The sequence below is a fragment of the Diadema antillarum genome, unplaced genomic scaffold, assembly GCF_040938485.1.
Source record: "Diadema antillarum isolate AM-2024a unplaced genomic scaffold, OU_Dant_1.0 seq00000177_RagTag, whole genome shotgun sequence".
In the NCBI taxonomy this organism is placed as follows: Eukaryota; Metazoa; Echinodermata; class Echinoidea; order Diadematoida; family Diadematidae; genus Diadema; species Diadema antillarum.
The window spans coordinates 902,987-927,238 of record NW_027271244.1 but is presented as its reverse complement, the minus strand read 5'-3'; the positions used below and the strand labels follow the sequence as shown (position 1 = coordinate 927,238).

General features: G+C 39.2%; 1 protein-coding gene across 1 annotated transcript; it reads right to left on the bottom strand.

The window, feature by feature from the left end:
• On the bottom strand, window positions 1-23,897 carry LOC139728397 (centrosomal protein of 76 kDa-like). The gene is made up of 13 exons (XM_071639337.1): window positions 23,822-23,897; window positions 18,770-19,037; window positions 17,854-18,078; window positions 14,564-14,749; window positions 13,343-13,440; window positions 12,927-13,055; window positions 11,342-11,533; window positions 9,269-9,432; window positions 8,369-8,489; window positions 3,910-4,014; window positions 2,523-2,630; window positions 1,593-1,810; window positions 1-139 (listed from the first exon to the last, which is right to left on the bottom strand). Exons 1-13 carry the CDS (start codon window positions 23,888-23,890, stop codon window positions 1-3), a joined length of 2,022 nt encoding a protein of 673 aa, XP_071495438.1. The 5' UTR covers window positions 23,891-23,897.
• Between the last annotated feature and the right edge of the window lie 355 nt (window positions 23,898-24,252).

Sequence of the window (24,252 nt, the reverse complement as noted above, 5' to 3'; positions counted from 1 at the left end):
TTAAAGCACTGACTTGTACTTGCAGGCAAACATGACCCACACGGCAAGAGCCGCCTCGGGGTATGTGAAGGCACGCACCCGCACGGCCAGCCTGACATGGTCGCCACGGCATGCGATGATTTCCTGGCACACTGGTGACCTGAAAACATATCAACACAGGGCAGAAAATATTACTGTAAAACGAGGAATTTTCGCGTACACCTTAATTCACGAATTTGTGTGCATTTTATTTCACAAATCTTGCGAGAGGCAAAGTTCACGATATTATAATATTAGAAATATAATTTCTTGTCTACACTGGACAGAACGCCAGTGGCAATTCCTGAAAATTTCATGTCGCGAAAAGGCCGTCGACTTCAAATCGAAAAATGCTGTGAATATTTCTGGTTATACAGTATCCTATCAAGTCGCGTGGTAATTTTGCTGTACAAATTCTCTCCTATTCCTCATTGAATAGGCAATTCAGAATTTTAAATGTGAAGCCTACTTTAGAGAAAGAACTACTGTACAACAAGATATTTTCACAGCATGACATCTTTGCAAATTGGGAGCCGACTTCATTTTTTTTTTTTTGCGGCATGACATTTTGCGAATTATCACTGGCATTCAGCGCATATAGTGCAGACATGAACTTTCTTGTGCATTTTAATTTCACAAATATCAGCTCTCGCAAAATTTGTGAAATTGATGTGCACACGAACATTCCTCATTTTATATTGGTGAAATATACATTAAATCTGCAAATGGGTACAAAAAATTATGAAAATTTTTCCAATTTTACAGAAGCCTGTTGAGTGTGCACTTCTTATCCATAATCATATGCTCCTTGCATATCTCATCAGCTACAACAACATTTATGTTGAATTATGTTGAGTTGTGAAAAGTGTTTGACACAGTACATCACCAAACATTACAAAGTAATGCAGTGAATACAAAGACCATTACAATATTTGGCAAATATCAGGCAATTTACATCAAAGAATGTCCACTAGGCATTGATGATTAACGTATATTCAGGAATCAGTGCTTACAATGTACACTGTACATTTTATCGGGGAACATATTTCATAGCTTCCCACAATTCTTCACATGCATGAATGATTGAAACACAGAGAACAAAATACTGTCAGTACTAATACTATACTATACTACTCAATTACACTACATTACTACTCCTACTACTACTACTAATACTACTACAAGTGTACTTATACAAATGTACACTACGATATAACACTATACTACTGTAAAAGTTGCTATTTTTGCAAGGAGGGTTTAATTTTCAAGAATTTTGCGAATCACTGTTCGACTGCAAATTCAACAATGCACAAAAATATGGCAAACAGACAGGCATTAGTGCACTTACCATAGCCACAGCGTCAAATCTGTGAAAACATCTTGCAAAAATGTCTGTGACCTCTTCATTCACAAAATTGGAAGTGGATATAACAGCTTTTACAGTACTAGTACACAATACTACTATCCTAATACTATACTAATTCTACACTTTACTACACTACACAGTACTAATACAACACTACATGATGCTGACATTTCAATGGTATATCAGTACGACATAGCATGTTACAAACCTGAGGCACATTGCAAACACCTTGCGTGCGTTGCGGTGGACAAACTGTATCGGGAACCCCTTGAACGTGTGCCCGTCCGGCACGGCCCTCCTGATTGCCTGCTGGAACTCCTCATTGCCTGGCGACAGTCCCGTGGTCCTCTCCAGCTCGTAGGCCGCCAGGGCAGGGTTGAGAAGGAAGCTGAGCTCCTCGTCCCACACACTGGTCAGTCCGATGTCCTGCAAAGGGTCAGTGAGACACAAACAATAATGATTATGAAGATAAATATGAAGAAGTGAGCCTATAATACACCAACTTACAATGAAAATCCCACCATGGTATGTTGCTTTGTATGAAAACCAAAATCAGAGAAGTAAATCAGTGAAAATCTGGGGGGAAAAATCAGAGCATTCAAATGCTTTTGAGATGCAAAATCATGTAAAACATTTTTTTTTTTCCATATCTGCTAGGATTCAGAAAAGGGAATCCCTTCCTTTTAAAGCAAAACATCAATACAATTAAAGGTTTTTGGGGTTTTTTTTTCTGGTAGGAGCACTTATCATGTAATATAAGTGCTGATTAATGACTTATGTCAGACAAAACACTTGTGGCCATTCAGAGCTTATCTCACGATTTCAACCATTTCAATAATACGGTTGACATAACTACATTTGACAACTGTCTAACATCTAGTTCACCACAGTATCACGGGAGGGAGGGAAATAGTGGTAGCACAACAACATGTCACACATTCTGACAACAAAACAAATCACCACCAACATGACATCAGACTTAAAGTAACAAGAGAACTTTATTTTTCCCTCCCCTCGAGCGCCATTGTCCCAGTCCTGATCCCTCTTCTCCAACGTGGGCTGAACAGGACACACCCACTTTGCACAAAAACGCATATTCATGACAACAGTATCAAACAATGATGTCCATGAAACCTACCTTTCTGTGGTCTACGGTCAGAGCTCTCAGCTCGAGCTCGAGCTCATTGCTGACCAGGGCGTGGTCAAAAGAGGATGGCACCAGGGGTGGGATATTGGGCCAGTGAGACTGCAGACAAGAAAATGAGAGAATGGGAAAGTAGAGCACAAAGTTGTGAAATTTCATACATTAATATGAAAGACATCCTTTTTCTATTCATTTCGAAAAAAAAATATTTGTGGCACTGAACAGGATGTCCCTTTTACCTGGCAATCATTAACTTCCCTCACATAGAAATGAACATATCAACACTTATTAGATTTTGTGTCGAAGTTTGCTTTTTTACAGGCATTAAAGGACAAGTTCACCTTCATAAACATAAGGATTGAGAGAATGCAGCTATATTAGCAGAACGCATCAGTGAAAGTTTGAGGAAAATTGGACAATCAATGCAAAAGTTATGAATTTTTAAAATTTTTGTGTTGGAATCGCTGGATGAGGAGACTACTACAGCTTGTGAGTAATTATGCGTACAACAGTATAAAGAAAATGTAAAGAAAATTCAACATATTTTCACTTTTTTCGCATAATAAAAGAGCACTTGACTTGGCTCTTTCTAAAGGCAGGGGGAATAATATTACCCATAACATATGTCGGTAACGAGTCAAGGGAATGTGTACTTTTTTCAAAAGATGAAATTTTGTGAAATTCTCTTTATATTTTCCTTATATTGTTGTACGCATGTGACATCTAAGTTATTCATACACTGCAGTAGTCTTCTCATCCAGAGGTTACTGCACAAAAACTTCAAAAATTCATAACTTTTGTCCGACTTTCCTCAAACTTTCAATGATGTGTTATACTAATATTGCTACATTCTCTCAATCCTTATGTTTATGAAGGTGAACTTGTCCTTTAAACAGCATACCACATATATGCAGTATTGCTCAGCTATTACAACTCTAAAGGAATTATTTCATGCAACAGACATTACTCTTTTTGATTTGTTTTCATTTTAAAGTGTAAATTAAGTGATGATTTGTATTTTGGTCAACTAGAGACTTGCCATGTGCAGTATTTATTATCACCTCAATTAATTTGTGCTTGTGATCTAGATTATGGATTTCTTGAAATTTATGAACCTTGACTGTTTGATTTCACTTGAAGGGCTTTAAAAGCTATCAGTACAGGGAATCCTCGTCATGACAAGGTCACAAGGATCTCCAATTTCACCTTGTTATGACCTATACCTCATAAATATATCAAAAATATAGACCAGCTAAACACAGCGAGAGAAAATCAGGACTGCCACATTCACCGAGTTAAGAAACTATTCATCATTGTAACCAAGCATGTCATAACGGGCCTTTTCTGTACTTCATTGAATATGCCAATGGAAATAGCTCACCACATTTGATGGACCACACACGGAGGAGATGGCGTCAGCGCTCATGGCTTTCCATAGCGAGGAGTCGTGGAGGTCGAAGTAACACAGCTCAACTTTATCTGTGGGCTGGTATACACATAATAGAAGTATGCAGACAAGGCTATTAACAGTGCTTTGTTCAATTGTGCAAATTATAACACATGGTTGTTGCATCATTGCATAATGATTGTGCCCGACTGCAGATTAGATTCACTTTGAGTCCTTTCCTGGAAATTAAGTATGTGTACTGACAAATGACAATCAAACATGCAAGATATTCTTTATGGATTTTGTAGTGAAAAAAATTGGACAAAGCAGATAAAAATTAGCATAATATCTTGGTTGAAATAAGAGTAAGTAAAGCTCTTTCAAAAGTGACTTCCATATTCTGGGAAAAATTTTGACATGTTAACATTTTCACTTGATCTTTGACCCAGTGACCCAAATCTCTCCCGACAGAATTACTGTGCAGTAACACAGGTACCTACTTTAATTAAGCGTATGCATCAAGTACTTTCGAAGGTATGGAGAAAATAGTGTAATTTCAGAACTAAATGGTAAAATTTTAGCATAACCTGACCTTTGTCCCCATTACCCCAAAATTCCCAAAAGAATTATTGTCAGGCAATATCTATCACGAGCCATAACGATACCTTGAGCCACTTGAAAGCTATGGAGGAAAAAAAGTAGAATTCTAACCTTTCCACTTGACCTTTGACCTTTGACCCTTTGGCCCTAAACTTTCCCTCCAGAATCATTATCTTGTAATTCATGCATGTTACACTAAATTTCACGAGAATATTTTCAGGCACTGCAGAGATATGGGGGGAAAGTAAAAGTCTAGAATTTGATCTTGACTTTTGCCCTTGAGCATGGGCAACCAAGAGTTGATAGGCACAGCTTTGTCAACTCATACATACAACTCCAAAGTTTCATTCAGATACTGTAAAACATGATATATTCACGGCACGAAATTTTCGTGAATTGGAGCCGACGGCCTTTTTCGTGGCAAGAAATTTTCGCAAATTGCCTCTTACGGTCAATGCATATAGTGTAGATAAGAAATTTCGCGAATCTTGGCGCTCGCGAAATTCGCGAAATTAAAATGCACGCGAACATTTCTCGTTTTACAGTACCTCAAATGGTTCTGAAGTTATGTTGTCCACAAACTCAATTACGAATGAAAAGACAGAAAGATGGACGGACGTAAGGACAGACAGATGGACGGATGAACAACCCAAGAAACAAAATGCCTTAGATGACACTTTGCGGCGGAGGCATTTAAAAAAAATCACACGATTAAAACAATTTGACACGTATTTCAATCAAACAATGTTATCTGATTTTGCAATGTGAAGAGCTATTATCTTATACACAGGATCAGAAGAGGATGCCAAGGAATGGGCCTTTAATCCTCATTGATTCGTTGTTTACCTCTAATTACTGCCATTTAGAATATACATCATCCCGCGGGACACACTCTACTAGAATGTGGGGAGATTGGCATAAATAATTCATGAGATGCCGCAACAAGTCAGTGTGGGGGAGAGAGGAAAGAGACCGAGGATGAAAAAACTGAATAATACATCGGATATTTTCAAGAGTTCAGTACGGTTAGCTGGAGATGGATATGAATGAATTACATGATAACGGAATGTCTCAGATGGGGCTTGTGAGCTCTTGAGGTAAATCTGGTTATTTTTCGCTCCATGAAAAACAGGCAAATCCTCCACCTCTATCTAAAGGCCATTGGGAATAATCAGTTGAATACATTTCAAAGAATCTAAGATGCCGCTGGCTTTGCAAGAGAGTGGACTGTCCTCGGTATGGCATTTAATACTTAGGTGATTTTTCTAGGTGATTCAGTTTTAAAATTACTTTTCCGAGTAGTTTCATGCACCTGTATTAAGACAAAGCCTATTTGAAAATGTGAAGTCTTACGTCACAAGCTGCAGTGCTGAAGGATCTTGAAATGTAATTTCATAGGATTTGATGAGAAAAAAATCCAAAAACATTTCTTTATTGATGCCATTACTGGTCATACATTTGCTTTCCGTATGAATGCCCATACATAATTCTATTCATGTACTTCGTGGTTTCTAGATCAAGGATACACGAATAAATGAAACTCTTGAAGAGATTCTTGCATCAAAATATTCTGCTTCACACCAACTCTACAAGGAAGTTTGAAACTTCTCAACTCATGTTTTGCACACATGTAACCCAAATAAAAAACTTGGCGACGCTTCTATCACACTATCCCGCAGACATCACAGAATACTTTGAACCTGACACAGTGATTGTTGCCAGTAGCTTCCATGTAAGTTGCTATGCGAGAAAAAAAACCAATCCTTTTTTAATGTTACTCCGGACAAATTTGTGACAAAAGACAAAGACTCCACTCAAGAAGATTTCGATCACTTCTATGAATCTTGTTAGATATGAAATTGCTTGTTTGTTTCATTTCCATCTGAGAAGATGGCTGGATAGCCCATATTCAGCTGCAATAGCTGGTCTTCCATGGGGTCCAGCTGGATGTACGACAGGACCACTTCACCGGGTTAAACACCCTGCTCTTTGCAATGAATGAATGAAGCGAGATCTTTTACGCGCATGACTTGTGAGTCTCTCAAACATGGGACCTCCATTTTATGTCCTATCTGAGGGACAGAATGTTTTGTCTCTTACTAGAGAGGACAGTATGATTACACACAACAATGCTCAGTGGAACCCGGGAATCGAACCGGGGTCCTTTGGCTCATGAGGCAGACACACTACTAACTTGTCTAACGTATGCCACAACCTCGGTGTGTATGTTGACTCCATATATGACAATGTCTACACAAATTCAGTTTGTTTTGAGATCAATTGATGTCAGTTACACAAGTTAGGTTTCATCCATGAATATCTTAACAGTAGTGCTACAGTAATAGGAAAAATTTTTATGCATTGATTTCATCGTGCCTGGATTTCAGTAATGGCCTCCTGTTCAGTTTGCTTTTTAACTTATTAGCAACATTACAAAAATTACAGAAGTCAGCTGCTCATGTAATAACCTTCTCCAACAAACACAGCCAAATCACATCAGTTCTGAAATCACTCCACTGGCTGCCTGTAGATAACATGTTATTTTCAAAATTCTTTTGCTTTTATTTCACTGTTTAAACGGCTCTGCTCCACAGTATAACACTGGCCTGGTCAACCAATACATTCCCTCTAGACTTCTATGTTCTCAGAACTCTTGCCTTTTCACTATCCCTAGGGTGCACACAAAGTGGGGGAATGAACCTTTGCTCATGCTGGGTCTTCTATGTGGAACTCACTCTCTCAATTGATTAAGAATAGTAATTCTGCTGAAGTACCTAAAGATTATCTCAAGAAGCATTTGTATAACTTGGCCAACAATAATTGATTGCCATTACTTTTCTTCAATGTACTGTACTGTTTCACTCTCTTTCTTGTGCGCATGCAAGTAATTCATATTTTACACAAGTTGCGCCTGGAGCATTCAACTAATAGATTGATTTGGCGTCTTGTACACTCCATATACTACTACTACTACTATAATTAAAATTGGCATTCAAGATCTACCTGATATAATCTAGGCTGCTCATTCTTACAAAATACATACATATGGATGGAGTTACACAACATTGGCTGATCTGGGCAGAAGAGGACACCAGGGGGGCATTTCATGAAGCATTTTGGTCAGATATTTTCCTGACAGATTGTTACAAGCTACTGAAATTCTTGCATCTGATTGGCAGAGAGCAAATTTGTCCGACAACTTTGTCTGACAAAATGCTTCATGAAATGCCTCCCAGGGGTGCATTTCATAAGTATCTTGTCAGATATTTTTTCTGACAAATTTGCTCTCAGCTGATCAGATGCATGGATTTAAGTAGCTTAAAACAGTTTGTCAGAATAAAAATATCTGACTATTTAAACACTTAATGAAATGCCCCCAGGTGGTATTGCACACGTTTCCTAGATTGGCATTGTGCTCGTATTCATCGCAAACCACTTGGGCAATGTAGAGTGATTTTCAGCAGTATAAAGGTGCAAAGTCAATCTCCTAGGTATGTCTATTCGCGACACACACACATACACACACACACACACACACACACACAGGATGCACGCAGCCACATATACCTAGGAAGCCACCTGTCACAACACATACTACTTACTGTACCAAATCTATCCTCGAATACTGGAGGTAAATTTGTTTTGTTTTGTTTTGTTTTTTCATTTCTTTTCCATGCACATAATTTTCAGCATAGAGATGACTTCAGATAACATTTACCCCATCAAGTCCCCTGAGTCACACATTCCAAATGGCTTAACCCCTTGAGGGTGGGCTGATTTTGCTGCAACACAAGTTTCCCATATATTCCAGCCCAAGTATACTCGGGACTCGTCCTCAATGGGTTAAGATTACCTGACAGTTTGCATAGAAAGCCTGGTGGTTGAAGACACAGCCAATGGTGCGGTATGGGTACTGAGGTGTGGGCTGCTCCACAGACGGGGGATCATTGGGATTCACAGGGCGGTGGATGTACCTTAGTAGTCAATGGAAGAATGAAGGAATGATGACTAGATAAATGATGACATAAAGAATTAAGACAAATACATGAATAGAAGAGTACTAGTGTTTAAATACATACATACATAATATACAAACATACTTACGACCATACAAAATTTGTACATGCATATACACATGCATACACACACACATACATACAAACACACATTTTAAAATGTAGAATACAACCTTGAAATTTGATCAAGAATGTGTGTCTTATCAATCAATGTCCCTGTCATATTTCACCCACAGAACAATTTTGAGACATGTCTGATCTTTCATCACCTCCAAAATTCATTTGCAGAGCTTTCGGAAACAAACAAAAAACAATAATGGCAACCCTTTTGGTGCATAGGCACATAGAGTGAATTGTAATATAAAGGTCATCCCAGTTTATGACAGTTGAATTATTGCACAAAGAATGACAAAGCTGACTTTACACCTAAGAGTTTGACCTCGAACCTTGCAATCCCCATATCTTCAGTGATGATCTATGTTTACCAACAACTGATTGCACAATTGTTATTCTTGCGTAGCCCAGATATTTGAAAATGCGGTGTGAGATACTGATATGTAATCATTAAAAAAAGATTGCATTGATATTGTTTGCAATGTCAGAAGACTTATTTCCTCACTGCACTCCATGTTTGGATAGTTTGTCGAAAATCAGACAGAGGCAGAAAAGTCAAACACATGCAGCATTATGTTGAGTCCAAAGAGTCACATGACATGTCACATGACATGTTAAATTACCTCTGACAGGTGAGACTCTCCCAGAATGTGACCAGTCCGTCCGCGCCCGAGGTCATGACCCAGGAGTGCGCCTGACCTCTGCCCTTTGTGCCCACACAGATGAAAGCGTTGAGGCCGAACCCCAGCAGCAGACTGCAAAGTAGTACCGCATGATCTTCGCAGTCCTGGCAGGAATGGAAGGGTTAACCTTTTAGCACCCAGAGGTTTCTCGCGAATTAACCTTAACTCACTTCCTCGGCAAGTTTATCAAGAAGTGAGACTATCCTCCACAACGGCATTTCTTGTTTTTTGTGTTTTGTTTTTTTGTAACACTGTAACATTGGTTGGGGTTTATATGAATAGCTGTTTTGGTTGCAGCTTTCCCTGGGTAAGCTCACTGATACAAGCCGTTTCACTAAAATGGACCAAGTGTAAGAGAAACTAGATATATCGCTATGGCGACTGATATGCCTCCGCCATAATGCATGGTTCTCCTAATAGGTCTATAGTACAATGTCTTGACAATGTGTGATGACAGTTTCACACAATTGGCAAAATATTAAAATGACAGGTTTGACACAAATGTGTTGAATGTTCACTTTCCTAGAACTAGGTTCAATTGGATAAATGATTAAAATGTCAGAGTGCAGGTATTTGGGGAACTGATGATTTTTACTTGACTTTTGACCCTTTTATAAGCTTATGCATTGAGTAATTTTCAAGGTATTGGGAAAAAGTATAATTTCAGTATCAAATGGGAAAATAGCATTATCTAAACCTGGCCTTTGATCTTTGACCTCACAGTTCCAAAGAGAATCACTGTTAGGTTGAACATGCATAAATATGTAAGTTTCATGATGATACCTTGAGTTACTTTTGAGATATGGAGGAAAAAGTGCAATTCAGCACTTTCACTTGACCTTTGACCTTTTGACCTTTGACCTTTTGGCATTAAACTTCCCACAGAATACTGTAAAACATGATACATTCGCGGCATGAATTTTTCGCGAATTGGAGCCGACGGCCTTTTTTGCGGCATGAAATTTTCGCGAACTGCCACTGGCATTCAATGCATATAGTGTAGACAAGAACTTTCGCGTGCATTTTAATTTCGCGAATCTTGGCGCTCGCGAAATTCGCGAAATTAAAATGCACGCGAAAATTCCTCGTTTTACAGTATATATTGGGTAATACATGTATACATCAAGTTTTTAAAAAAAAAACCTTCAGGCATTGCATAAATATAAGGAAAGTAGTGATATTTTGAGGAGTTGACCTTGACCTTTGACCCCCTGACCTATGAACCATGACTCCCAACTTCCCTAGATAATCACTGCCCATTGGAACAAGCATATATACTAAGTTCCATGAAGATACCTTGAACCATTTGTGAGATATGTTGTGAATTTTCAACTTGTTTCCACAAAATAACCTGTGACCTTTGACCCCCCGTGACCCTAAAATCCAAACAAAGTATCATCCCCCCAGGATATACCCTCATACCAAGTTTGATGTAAAACCACCACACGGTTCTTGAGATATCGACAAAAACAAAACGGGACGGACAGACGACCCGAAAACATAATGCCTCCGGCCACTTCGTTGGCGGCGGCATAAAAAGCATCTTCGGATTTGCACCTGTTGCTAGTTCACTCACCTACAGCACTACCAACTGAGCCGAGGCCAGTTCATGGGAGTGACATAATGAACTTTAAACAAATATCTTCTTGCCTCCATTTTCTCCTCCGTCCAATAAATGATTCAAAGCGTCTCTAGAAAAACATATTACTATGATAAAAAAAGGATTAGACTTTTCAGGTTAAGTACATCACTGAAAAACATGCTTTTTTTCTGTCTTTTGGAATATTGTTAGAATTAAATGTCATTTATAATTAGCATCATTATTATTTCTATTTATTTTTTGTAATCATTTTTTATCTTTTATTGTGTGTGTTGCTGTTGTTTTTTCCAGCAGCAGCAGCAAATGTGGGATTACCCAGCTTCAACAATACATTTAAAGCCAAATTTTGATATAAATTAGGCAAAAATTAGCATCAGGGTTAGGATGTAGACTCAACGTGGCATCTCACTCACCCCTTTGTTTTTGCAGACGAAGGCATGGACACTGCTCCAGATTTCTTTCGGCTGTCCCCCTCCCACGACAGACACCCGCTCGTACCCAACCACGCTGACGAATCGGGCGGCGTGCCGGGGAGAGTCCAGAAGGCGCGCCCCCGAGAGTGGCTTGACGAATGAGCAAACTGGCCTGTTCACACCATTCTCATCCTGCGAATAATAAAAATAATAATAACAATAACAACAATAATAACAATAATTATAATAATATCAATAATAATCATCATCATCATAATAATAATAATAATAATAATAGTAATAATATGAATTCACATTACGCCAAATTCACTCTGTAGAGTGCTCAAAGCGCATACATGTACATACTATTATGATCCTGGTCTCTAGATACATTATTTCCCACCAGCATTGACTGTGCTCACTCTCCACTCCCTGGGGAGGATTCCAGCCAGTCGCCATTTTACAGGCACGCTAATGCTGATCAACCAACATTTCTCATCCTTCCGGGTACCTATTTATACTTCTGGGTGGAGAGCAGCAATGTGGATAAAGTGCCTTGCTGAAGGGAAAATGTGCATTGCAGAGAAAACAGTTTCATAGGCAACATCCTCTTCTTGGTTCGGTATCTAAATGGCATCTCAATTAATTTGCTATTACACTACATAAGACTTATGATGGCAGAGAGGGGCTGATTGGCTCAAGAAACCCGCTCCCCTACCAATTTGGGGCACACATTTTCACTGCACACTGCAATGTGCTTTATTTTCCTACTCTAAACATCCCCTTCCAGAGTATATCAATGAGCACTGCTATAAAAATGGAGGAGAAAGTGTTTTTAAAGTTTGACAGCATCAACTTGTACGGTATCCTTTTTGTGTCTCAAGTTAGATTCAGGGATTCTGACATTGCATCTATGCAAACAATCCTCACTTTCAGCTCCTGCTAAATGTTCCTGTTCCAGGTCTGCCAACATTCCCACAACCAAATCAGGGAGATTCCACACAGCAATCAGGGAGATATCTGTGTGTTCCATGCATTTCAATGGGCAAAAATAATACCCAAATCAGGGAGATTTTCATATTCTTTTATTGAGACGTGAACAGATTTTGATATTTTCAGGGAGACTCCTGCAGAATCAGGGAGACTTGGCAGCTCTGCTGTTCCAGTCAAATGTCATTTGGAGGACATTCTTGAAATAAAATGCTAAATGTGTACAAAAATATGAACAAAAAAGCTGGCCATAATCAATGATCTGAAATCATTATGCTAAGCATATATATATTGGCCTTACACAATTTGGGGATTTTAGGCAATACATTCTTCCAACACATTACAAGCTGTTAAAACTGCCAAGATGTTTCATGTAGCTGGATGGCTTTCAGTATTTTTCACTTTACTATATCCTTTACAAATGACAAATCTTTTGTCCAGAAAATACTCCATGCGGAAAATGTTGCTTCTAATCAGTATGGGATGAACTTGCGAGCAAAATACTCAGTTACATCCAAGCCTTTTCTCTTGTTCAAATGGCATTGACTTGCACAAATTTTACTTGCTTACATTAAGCGATGAAAGCACAGCTCACCTGTGCAAATATCTTGACCAGTCTACCCTGATGTGAGGGTCGGATTTGCAGGTATTCCCTCCACCACTGTTTGGCATACACCAGAAAGAGACGCTCCCGCTCTGCTATCCGGTTCCTTTCCACTGAGATCTGGTCCATACAAACCAAGAAAACAAAACAAAACAAAAACAGAATAGTACTGAGCAGTGTCTTAAAACATGTGGTACTATCTTTGGAACACCTAAAAAGATTCTAGCTATCTGATTGGTCAACTGCTCATCACATTACACACACATAGTTTTATAGTTTCAGATATTTTACCGAAGAAAAATGAGTACATCACAAAATCAACAACACCATGTCAGACACACACGCAGATAGACACATGCCTACATATTTCCTTTCACTGTCTACACTGTACATCTTTTGAGCCCTACCTGTGTTGATATCACTTCTTCGGCAAGCATCTGGTCTGGTCTTGGGAGGAGCTCTAATTTGACTTCCAAGATTCCTACGGGAACTTTGCACTCAGCTCCTATATCGCAGGGAGAAGGAGGGTAAAAAGAGTACTTGACAATAAGTCTCCAAGTCACAATCACATCTCTTTTAACTACAACGTAATGAATACACTTCATATGCAAGGCATATATACAGGTATATATATCAAGCTTCAGCATAAGGGACCTATTTTATTAGGAAGTGTAAAATCATTGCAAGATACAGTTCTTGCAGTTATCATGGCAACAAATCAAATGCTAAAAGCCAACTGGTTCTTATCAACCCCCTGTTCACCACATTCACTGCAATCATTCTGCATTCTGCAGTGCAGTTGTTGTCTACAAAGGTTTACATTACTACGGAAGAAAAAAAACAAATGAAGTTTTAATGCTCCTATACATCATGGCACTTGGGCAGTTCTGCACAATTTTTAATTTAAAGTAATGATCAAAATGATTGCCAAATGCCACAGTACAATGAAAGTGCTTCTCGCAATTCCATTCCTGTTGCATGTAGCTTGCATTTTATGTGATGATCGACTATCAAGTGGTGTTCCCAACTAGATTTGTGAGTAATTTCTAAGTTTCTGTCACTGTTTTGTGTGCAAAAGTAATGGCTCTACAATAGCGTAGCTACATGGTCATTTGAAGGAAAAACATTCATAGATTTGTCATGCAACTTACATCAAAGCAACGCTTGGCATTTTCTCTACAACTTTGCTCATTACATGTCCAGTGTAACAACAATCCATAAAAGTTACACAGATTTGAAAAACAGCATGTTTTCCCAAAGCATGACTACGTTGCTGTCTCAGAATAATGCGGCACACAGGGCTTTACACCATGGCACATGAAGAGTTTGGAAACTTGATTACTATATATGCCATACACTCAGAGAGCAAATTTTTTCATGAATCGGAACTTCCTGACAATTTTGCGAGTAGTTAAATTCATGATGGTGGAGTACAGCAAAGGACGGAGAAATGTAAACATGCATGTCGCATTCATGTCGGGATCTGCAAATATTTTCATGTGTTGCTACATTCATGAATGCCATCTGACATATGAAATTAGCAAAAAATAGCAACCTCAAAAAAATAAAAACTCGCAAAATATATGGCATATAGAGAATTCTGGAGACTAAAAGGGAATTCCTCCTACCAACGCCCATCAGCTCAAGAGGGATGCTCTGCCGACCACTGCTGGTGGACAGAACTGTCCTCCACTCTAGATAATGAGATGAGAGGAGGGTTGTTTCGCCCGTGGGATCTGTCTTGATGAGGACCAAGTGGATGGGGTTGCTAAGCGACAGGAGGGTGGTGGTGTCGGCCATCCTGGCTGCATCTCCTATACACAGAGAAGCGAGAGGGAAGGAGGAAATGATATATAGATGACGGCTAGCATGGGAATGAAACATGGAAAATGAACTATCGTGGGAGATTATAAAGTAAAATCCCTGAATGAAGTTGAGGGCCAAATGCATACAAGAGAGAAACATATCAAACAGTATCTAAAGATGACCATCATTGTCCATGCACATGCATCATATCTAAAACTAGATATATCGCTATGGCGACTGATATGCCTCCGCAATAATTCATGGTTCTCCTAATAGGTCTATAGTACAATGTCTTGACAATGTGTGATGACAGTTTCACACAATTGGCAAAATATTAAAATGACCGGTTTGACACATTTAATGTGCTGAATGTTCACTTTCCTAGAACTAGGTTCAATTGGATGAATGATTAAAATGTCAGAGTGCAGGTATTTGGGGAACTGATGATTTTTACTTGACTTTTGGCCCTTTTATAAGTTTAAATGCATTCAGTTTCAAGGTATTGAGAAAAAATATAATTTCAGTATCAAATGGGAAAATGGCATTATCTAAACCTGGCCTTTGACCTTTGACCTCACAGTTCCAAAGAGAATCACTGTTAGGTTGAACATGCATAAATATGTAAGTTTAATGATGATACCTGAGTTACTTTTGAGATATGGAGGAAAAAGTGCAATTCAGCACTTTCACTTGACCTTTGACCTTTTGACCTTTGGGCAAGAAACTTCCCACAGAATATATATTGGGTAATACATGTATACATGTATACATCAAAAAAACACCTTTAGGCATTGCATAAATATAAGGAAAGTAGTGATATTTTGAGGAGTTGACCTTGACCTTTGACCCCCTGACCTTTGACCCATGACCCCCAACTTCCCTAGATAATCACTGCCCATCGGTACAAGCATATATACTAAGTTCCATGAAGATACCTTGAACCATTTGCGAGATATGGAGAAAAACATGAAATGTCAATTTTTTTTCACAAAATAACCTGTGACCTTTGACCTTTGACCCTGTGACCCTAAAATCCACACAAAGTATTATCCCCCAAGGATATACCCTCATACCAAGTTTGATGTAAAACCACCACACGGTTCTTGAGATATCGACAAAAACAAAACGGGACGTACGGACGGACGGACGGACGGACGGACGACCCGAAAACATAATGCCTCTGGCCACTTCGTTGGCGGAGGCATAAAAATATTCCATACAAGTCATAATTATATACCGTCAAATTATGAATAAATTAAGTATACTATCTGGGTGTGACTGACTTTTGAATGTCAGAAAGGCTCCCTTTTTCATGCAGAGTCGGGGTACCTGGCACTGCTTTCAGTTTTATGCCCATGCATGCAGAAGGAAATCCAAAGCAAGACTAGAAATGTCGCTATGGCGACTGGTATGCCTCCGCCATGATGCATGATTCTCCTAATAGGTGTAGATAGTACATGTGGACAATGTGTGATTATATTTTCACAAAATTGGTTAAATATTAAAATGACAAGTTTGTCACAAATGTGTTGAATGTTCACCTTCCTTGACCTAGGCTTAATTGGATGAATAGGAGAGCATGATTTGGGATTTAAGGACTTTAACTTGACTTTGACCAATTCATACGTTTATGCATTGAGTAATTTCCAAGGTATGGAGGAAAAGTGCAATTTCTGTACTGAATAGTAAATTGTTACCATTTTCATCTGGCCTTTGACCCTACAATTCATAAGATAATCACTGTCAGGCAGAACATGCATAAATATGTAGAAAGTTTAAAGATAACTTCAGCCACTTCCGAGATATGGAGGAAAAACTTAGTTCAGCACTTTCACTTGATCTTTGACCTTTTGACCTTTGAGGCAAAAAAAAAAAAGCTTTCCAGAGAATCTCTATTAGGTTATACATGCATACACCAAGTGTTAAGAAAATAATCCTGCTGGCATTGCATAAGCATGAGGGAAATAGTAAAATTTTGAAACATTGCCCTTGACCTTTGACCCCATACCTTTGACCCCATGAACCCTAAATTCTCTAGATAATCACTGCCAGTCAGTACATGTATGTTCCATGAAGATACCTCGAACAATTTCCAAGGTACAGAGAAAAAAGTGAAGTTTTAATATTTTTACTTGACCTCTTGACCTTTGACCTCATGACCCCAAACTTTCACCAGAGAATCTTAATTGGGTAATCCATAAATACACTAAGTTTCAAGAAAATATCTTCAGGTATTGCAGAGATATGGTGGAAATAGTGAAATTGTATGTATTTGACCTTGACCTTTTGACCTTTGACCTTGAGCATGTGCACACAAAAGTTGATAGGCACAACTTCACCCCCTAATACACATACATGCCAAGTTTCATTAGGATACCTTCATGGGATAGTACAGTATTTAGGTGGAGATGAGAATTGGACTTTTAACTTTTTGTGAGATACCAAGAAAACACTTATGAAATAGTTCAGAGCATACCATTTTAAGAGGAATTCAAAGTTTATTTGATGAAAATCGGGTTTGGAATGACTGAAACATCCAAAAACAAAGTAAAACAAAGCGATCATGATAAAGTGTGGGTCCCACACTTATTAGAATCACTCTGTTTTGGATATCTCAGCCATTTCAAAACCAATTTTCATCAAATAAACGTTGAATTCCTCATGGAATTACATGCTCTTTCACATTTCATAAGAGGTTTCTCATTATCTCACCAAAAAAATGTTAGAAACCTGAAATTAGGTCTCAACCAAAACTATACAATCCCTTTAGAAAGTTTTTTAGTTACGCTTGCCACAAAATTAATTACGGACGGAAGGACGGATGGACGGACAAACCGAAAACATGCCTCCGGCACCACTTCGTGGCGGATGCATAAAAACCCTAACTATGTCAGAGTATTGTAAACATTTCACAGTTTTATACCAATACATGACACTTAACTAATCTTGTGGAAAATGATGCAATAAGCTTCTTACACTTACTATGAGAATCATAGCAGAATGTCTGACATTAAAGGACAGCCTGTGTCTCTACGATACCTCATACATTCTAATTGTTGTTGTCGTTTTTTCCATTAAGTACAAATTTATTTGATAAAAACATTTTCCATACCTCCTGTACGATTGTGAAGTTCAACTAAAAAGCCCTCCTGGAAATCAGGCTCGCAGGCACAGGGCACTGGCCGCGACCGAAACCTCTGACCCCGGAAGTGGATGTGGATAGCGAATGTGGAGGTGGTCTGACCCGGAAGCGCTTCCGGCTCCTGGAGATGCTCCAAGAATGCCTTGCCACCGAGAATCTGGAAGTACAGGTAGCGCCGTGTTGGGTCGATGTTGGCTGGTTTGGAAGGGATGACAGAGATAAACGTTTGGTCATTTTCAAGCAAAGAGCAGGCTGCAAACCAAGGGAAAAGCTTATTGTAACACTGGACTACTGAGAGTGTCAATTCATCTTTCGCCACACTATATAAAAGACACAACATGCTCATTGCACAAGGATAGGCAAATTTTATGAAATATCTGCAGGGCTGCCCACTTCTGCATCTGCAGATCTAAAAACATACTGATGAAAGTAAAAATCATTATTTTGAAGGCAAAAAAATCTAATTTTAGCATAAAACTGTCATAATTGCACTTTTATAATACACTACCACACTAAATCAACCTTCAGAATATCATTTTTTTTCTGTTAAAAAACAAATTTTAGCATAAAACTGTCATAATTGCACTTTTATAATACACTACCACACTAAATCAACCTTCAGAATATCATTTTTTTTCTGTTAAAAAACAAATTTTCAATTTTTTTCAAAGGAAGAAACAGAGTACTTATACCCATGATGTGACATTTGATATGCAGCCATTCCTCACCACATTTTAGTTCAAGTTTCCAGAGGAAACTGTTGTAGACAGCAGCATAACAACTGACAATTGCAAACTGCAGTACAACTATGCAAACAGGTAATTTTGAAGGTGAAGTGCATAATTAGATTATATTTCACACACCTGACACACACACACACACGCACCTTTCTTCAGGGGGACTGTAGAGACGCGGTCGTCCTTGTTTATGAAGTGAGTGGCTTGTTTTGAGCGTGGACCGTGTGATGCAGACCGTGATCCTGATGGACTACTCCTTTCTCTCCCGCCGATCTCCAATCTGTCCATGATTTCTTCCACCAAACCTCTTTGACGCACAGCCTCAAGTAGCTCCTGCTCCCCCAAAGCCAAGCTCTCGTCCACCTTGTCGCCGATTGAATCGGAGAGAATGTCACGGATTCTCGCCTGGACATTCATCTGTGAAGCGGGTTGGCAAATTTTATGAGGAAATGCTATCAGTATCGCATGATGCAAAAACGAAATCATTTTCATTTATTTAAAAAAAGAATAAGAGAATGGATGGAATCAGGTTCAAAATAAGTCCACACATTAAAGGGTGTGTACAATTCTGGTCGAGGCGAGGATTTAGCTTTTAACGTTTTGCGAGATATTCAGAAACCACTCTAAGAGATGCCAAAGAGCATGCAATTCTGAGGGGTATCAAAAGTTCATTTGATGAAAATCGGTTTTGAAATGGCTGAGATATCCCAAAACAAGGTGAAACAAAGAGATCCTAATAAAGTTGTGGCCTGTCGCCTTTTATTATTCTCACTTTTTTGGATATCTCAGCCATTTGAAAACCAAATTTCATCAAATAAATGTTGAATACTTCTTAAAATTACATGCTCTTTAATATTTCATAGGAGGTTTCTCATTATCTCACTTAGGAATGTTGAAAACATTAATCCCTCACCTCAACCAGTACTGTACAGTCCCTATAACTTTTGTAAAAACTTTCATTATTAAATTTTAGGACACTCAGCATTTCACTTCCTTTGCGATGCAGCCCCTTTCATATTGCAAGAATCTTCAGGAGGAGGCAGCTTAAGAAGGAAGAAGAAGAAGGTGGTGGTCTTCATGAATTATGCGTGGAGTAAGGTAAAATTTACTCACAATTTGAGACTATCAACAAATTACAACAAATTAGTAACACAGAAAAACTCTAGATAGAATCTTTATTCTGTATTTTTTTTTTTTTTTTTTTTTTTTTGGAGGGGGGGGGGGGGGGTTTACTAAGCTCCCTACTCTGGGCTGGTAAACCACAGTCAACGGTCAACAGCAACACAATACCATTTCAGAAGCCCGAAGTTACGAAGGCCACAGTTACACACATGCACATGCACCGCACCATAAATGTACATCACATGTTGATAAATCTGATGAAGAATTCTTAACTCTAGTGTCTCTATTTTATAATGCAGACAAGTAGTTTAGAAAATGGATCTAGCTAGACCCCCTAATCTAGATAGTAGATTTCATTGCCTTGCCTTATGACCAGAGCTACCAAGTCTCACGCATTCTGCGTGAGACTCACGCATTTAGGGTCTGTCTCACGATCTCACGCATGTCACCAATTTTCTCACACATTCGGACATAGCTCAAAGGATTAAAGTGACAGTTGCAATTGAAGGTACATTTCCAGAGCTACCAAGTCTCACAAATTCTGCGTGAGACTCAAGCATTTAGGGGCCATTTCACGATCTCACGCATGGCACCTATTTTTCTAACGCATCGGGCGAAGTCTGCAACTTGGGCCTATAATAACAAGGAAAAGTAGAAATTACGCGGTGCGTAATATATGTCCCCGCCGGAAGTAGCATTTTGTAACAAAATGTGCAATATAGGTAAAAAATCAAGGTCAAAGGTCAAAGAAGTCAAAGGTCAAAATTCTGTGTAGAAGTTTTGAAGCCCTCACCTAGTGCCATCATATAAAGCAAATGGAATCGAAATTGGGTTAGAAATGGCGAAGGAGTAGCATTTTGTAGCCAATGTACAATATAGGTCAAAAATCAAGGTCAAAGGTCAAAGAAGACAAAGGTCAAAATTCTGTGTAGAAGATTTGAAGCCCTCACCTAGTGCTATCACATAAAGCAAACGGAATCGAAATCGGGTTAGAAGTGGCGAAGGAGTAGCATTTTGTAGCAAAATGCACAATATAGGTCAAAAATCAAGGTCAAAGGTCAAAGAAGTCAAAGGTCAAAATTCTGTGTAGAAGTTTTGAAGCCCTCAACTAGTGCCATCATATAAAGCAAACGGAATTGAAATTGGGTTAGAAATGGCGAAGGAGTAGCATTTTGTAGCAAAATGTACAATATAGGTCAAAAATCAAGGTCAAAGGTCAAAGAAGTCAAAGGTCAAAATTCTGTGTAGATGTTTTGAAGCCCTCACCTAGTGCCATCACATAAAGCAAACGGAATCGAAATCGGGTTAGAAATGGCGAAGGAGTAGCATTTTGTAGCAAAATGTACAATATAGGTCAAAGGTCAAGGTCAAAGGTCACAACTGAAATTCTGTGTAGAAGTTTTAAAGCTCCCATGTAGTGCTATCATATAAAGCAAACAGAATCAAAATTGGCTCATAAATGACAGAGAAGTAGCAAATTGAACATTTTGATCACACACGGACGGACGCACGGACGGACGGACGCACGGACGGACGCACAGACACACACACGTACGGAGCCCGTTTCATAGTCCCCTGCTCGAACTCGTTTGGCGGGGACAATGAGCATAGCTCAAAAGATTAAAGTGATAGTTGCAAATGCAGAGACTCCAACTCTCCCGTTTTCGACGGGAGATCTCCCGCCGAAGACCCATTTTTGCAAAATCTCCCGTTCTCCCGTTTGAGATTTAATTTCTCCCGCCCTGGCTCTTTGTCTCCCGTTGGAAAGGATTCCTTACTTATTTCTATCGTGTGTTGAAAAAATAAGCCTTAGATAGCACAAGAGAGCATCTAGAACCCTAGGAACTTCGCGCTTCGCACACATCAAGTTGGAGTCTCCCGTTTGCTAGGGGTTTCAGGCGGGAGAATCTCCAGATCTGAAGGTGCTTTGGGTTGGAGTCTCTGCAAATGAAGGTATATTTCCCTTTTGTCTTTCAAAATAAGTAAAAAATAGTCACTTAAGTATGCATCTGATCGCACCATTAGGAGCTAAAAATTGAAAAAGCTCCCTACCGTGGGAGGCCACAGGGGGGGGGGGGGACCCCTCCCACACCCTCGCTCGCGCGCACATTCGCATGCTGAGATGCCGAGTCATGAAAATCTCACTCATAAAATTTTTTTGAACTTGGCATCCCTACATTTCCCTTTTTGTCTTCCAAATAAGTAAAATTGTCACTTGAGTACATGCACCATTATGAGCTAAAAATTGAAAAGGCTTCTTACCGTGGGAGGGGAGACACCCCCCCCCCCTCCACACCCTCGCAAATGCGCGCGCACGCCGAGATGCCGAGTCATGAAAATCTCACGCATAACATTTTTTTGAACTTGGCATCTCTGCATGACAACGCTTCAACAATGTTTCATAGACCCTAGTTCTAGTTGCCATGTAGTTTTTTCTACATGTAATAATACTTCATTATATTATCAAGGAGGTTCAAGAGATGGAGTAACAACAGTGTTATTCCCTTTCATCCCATGTTTGATGCTGCCACTATAAGAAACATTTGATGTGCTAAACTGGAGCTGCCTCACAGATAGGAAGACAATTGATTCATGTAGCATTGCATCATGACTCTTCACTCTCATGGAAGATTAGCCCGACCAGACGCCGTGCACAAGCGACTTACACTCGTGTACAGCAACAGGGCTGTGTATAGTTAATGGAAGATATGTCTTTATGATGGTAATTACTTTTCGCTGTCCCTTCTTTATGAAACATGAGCGGTACATAAAGATATAGACAGACACAGGGATGTGCGAATAAAATTTCCACAAAATTTATAAAATAAGAATTAAAATTACCTAACTTTACATGCTTTTACACTAATCTTACCATATGAATTAATAAAGAACTACACTTGAAGATTTAAATATACAGTACCATACCAATTTCATTTGCCACAGAAGTAATCGGAAAGATGATAAAAATCGACTTTCCAGTCCGTAGTATTAATGTGCATTCAAATATTTTCACAACGTACGGCTCAGATTTACACTAGTGACCAGGGGTGTATCCAGGATTTTTTCTGGGGGGGTCGTAACCAAAATTTTTGGACCTTTACCTTTGCGAGGGAGCGGAGCGACCGAGCGGGGGGAGGGTGTGGGAGGGGGGTGTCCCCCCTTCCACGGTATAGGGAGTTTTTGAATTCTATATCTTAAAATGGGGCACTTTGGTGCATACAAAAGTGACTTTTTCGGCATGGCAGTGCAGCTTAGAAATAAGGTAAATTATGGCATACTAAAACTAAGTTACGAAATTTACGAGGTTTTTGACAATTTGCTGGAACACCACCTGGTCACTTTTTTTTTTCCTGTTGTAGGCCTATATAGAGTAAAAAGCCCTAAAAAAAAATGTCTTTTACAAAAAGTGGACCTCTTGAAAATTTGGGGGGGTCGTACGACCCTCCCGACCCCCCCTTGCATACACCCATGGTGACATAAATCCTGGACAGGAGTTACTTTCTTTTTTTATTATGCCTCATCATCATTAGCTGAAATTTAATTTCACTATAGCTGACATTATGTTAGCGTCCCAAATGAATCATCACTTTGCTCAGAAAGACGGTGGCATTGAACCCCGATCATCACAGTGACAAATGCACCTGAGGAATTATTTTGTACATCAAAAGAAAACTGACAGTTGTTTGAATTTTCACAGCCAGTTGGAACTCCATTTCTCAAACCTCCTTGGTATTATCAACGTTGTTAAGGTTTGGGCTTGTTACAAAATGTTAACGTTTTATTAAGAAGAATGGCAGCTTTGCCCTAAAAAAAAAAGTAAAATTACTAAAAAGACGAGCCCTGGGCACATGTGTCACTCACTCCTTAACATTATTTAATAAGATTTCTACATGTATAAATCTACTAGTCTATATTGCAATCCTTGCAATTATATGGCCAAATATAAATGGAAATCCTCCCATCTTTTATACGCGCTCGCAGGATCATTGTCGATGGAACATGGCCGTGGAAAGGATATGATAGGGTTGGGACTGGACTGGGTCTGGGAACATTCGATCCCGTCGATATCCTAAATTTACCTGATCGAGCTGATTATGTATGATCTGCTTCAGTTCTGTTATCTTCTCTGGTGGGAGCGCTCTTGCCATTATAACAGATTTTCATCGAATGCGAAGCAGAAAGTCGAAAGTGGCCGTAACACCAGAAAGCCGACATACATTTCTTATCGACCGAGCACGTGTAGACCTGGTGTAGTAACCAACCCCTTTATCTTATCCCCGGTGCCGCGGCCCGCTGGTGTATGGCAAGACACCGCTAGAATGTTGTGTTACAGTAAAATGTAATCATGGAATGCGCGCGCTATATTTTGAATAGAACTTCCGAGGCTTGCTTGTCTTGAGTATGGTAGCTTTGATGAGCAAAATTAATAGGATAACGATGATTCAGAATACCTTTCTTTGTACTTTTTGTTGTTGTTGTTGTTGATGATAGAACAGTTAATTCAACTCCA

Excerpts from the sequence above, each read along its gene's own strand:
- LOC139728397 (XM_071639337.1), bottom strand. The coding sequence starts at position 23,890 with ATGGCAAGAGCGCTCCCACCAGAGAAGATAACAGAACTGAAGCAGATC. Across the intron at positions 13,056-13,342 it reads AAGAAGTGATATCAACACAG|ATCTCAGTGGAAAGGAACCG; the intron begins GTAGGGCTCAAA and ends TGTATGGACCAG. Across the intron at positions 11,534-12,926 it reads TGGTCAAGATATTTGCACAG|GATGAGAATGGTGTGAACAG; the intron begins GTGAGCTGTGCT and ends TATTATTCGCAG.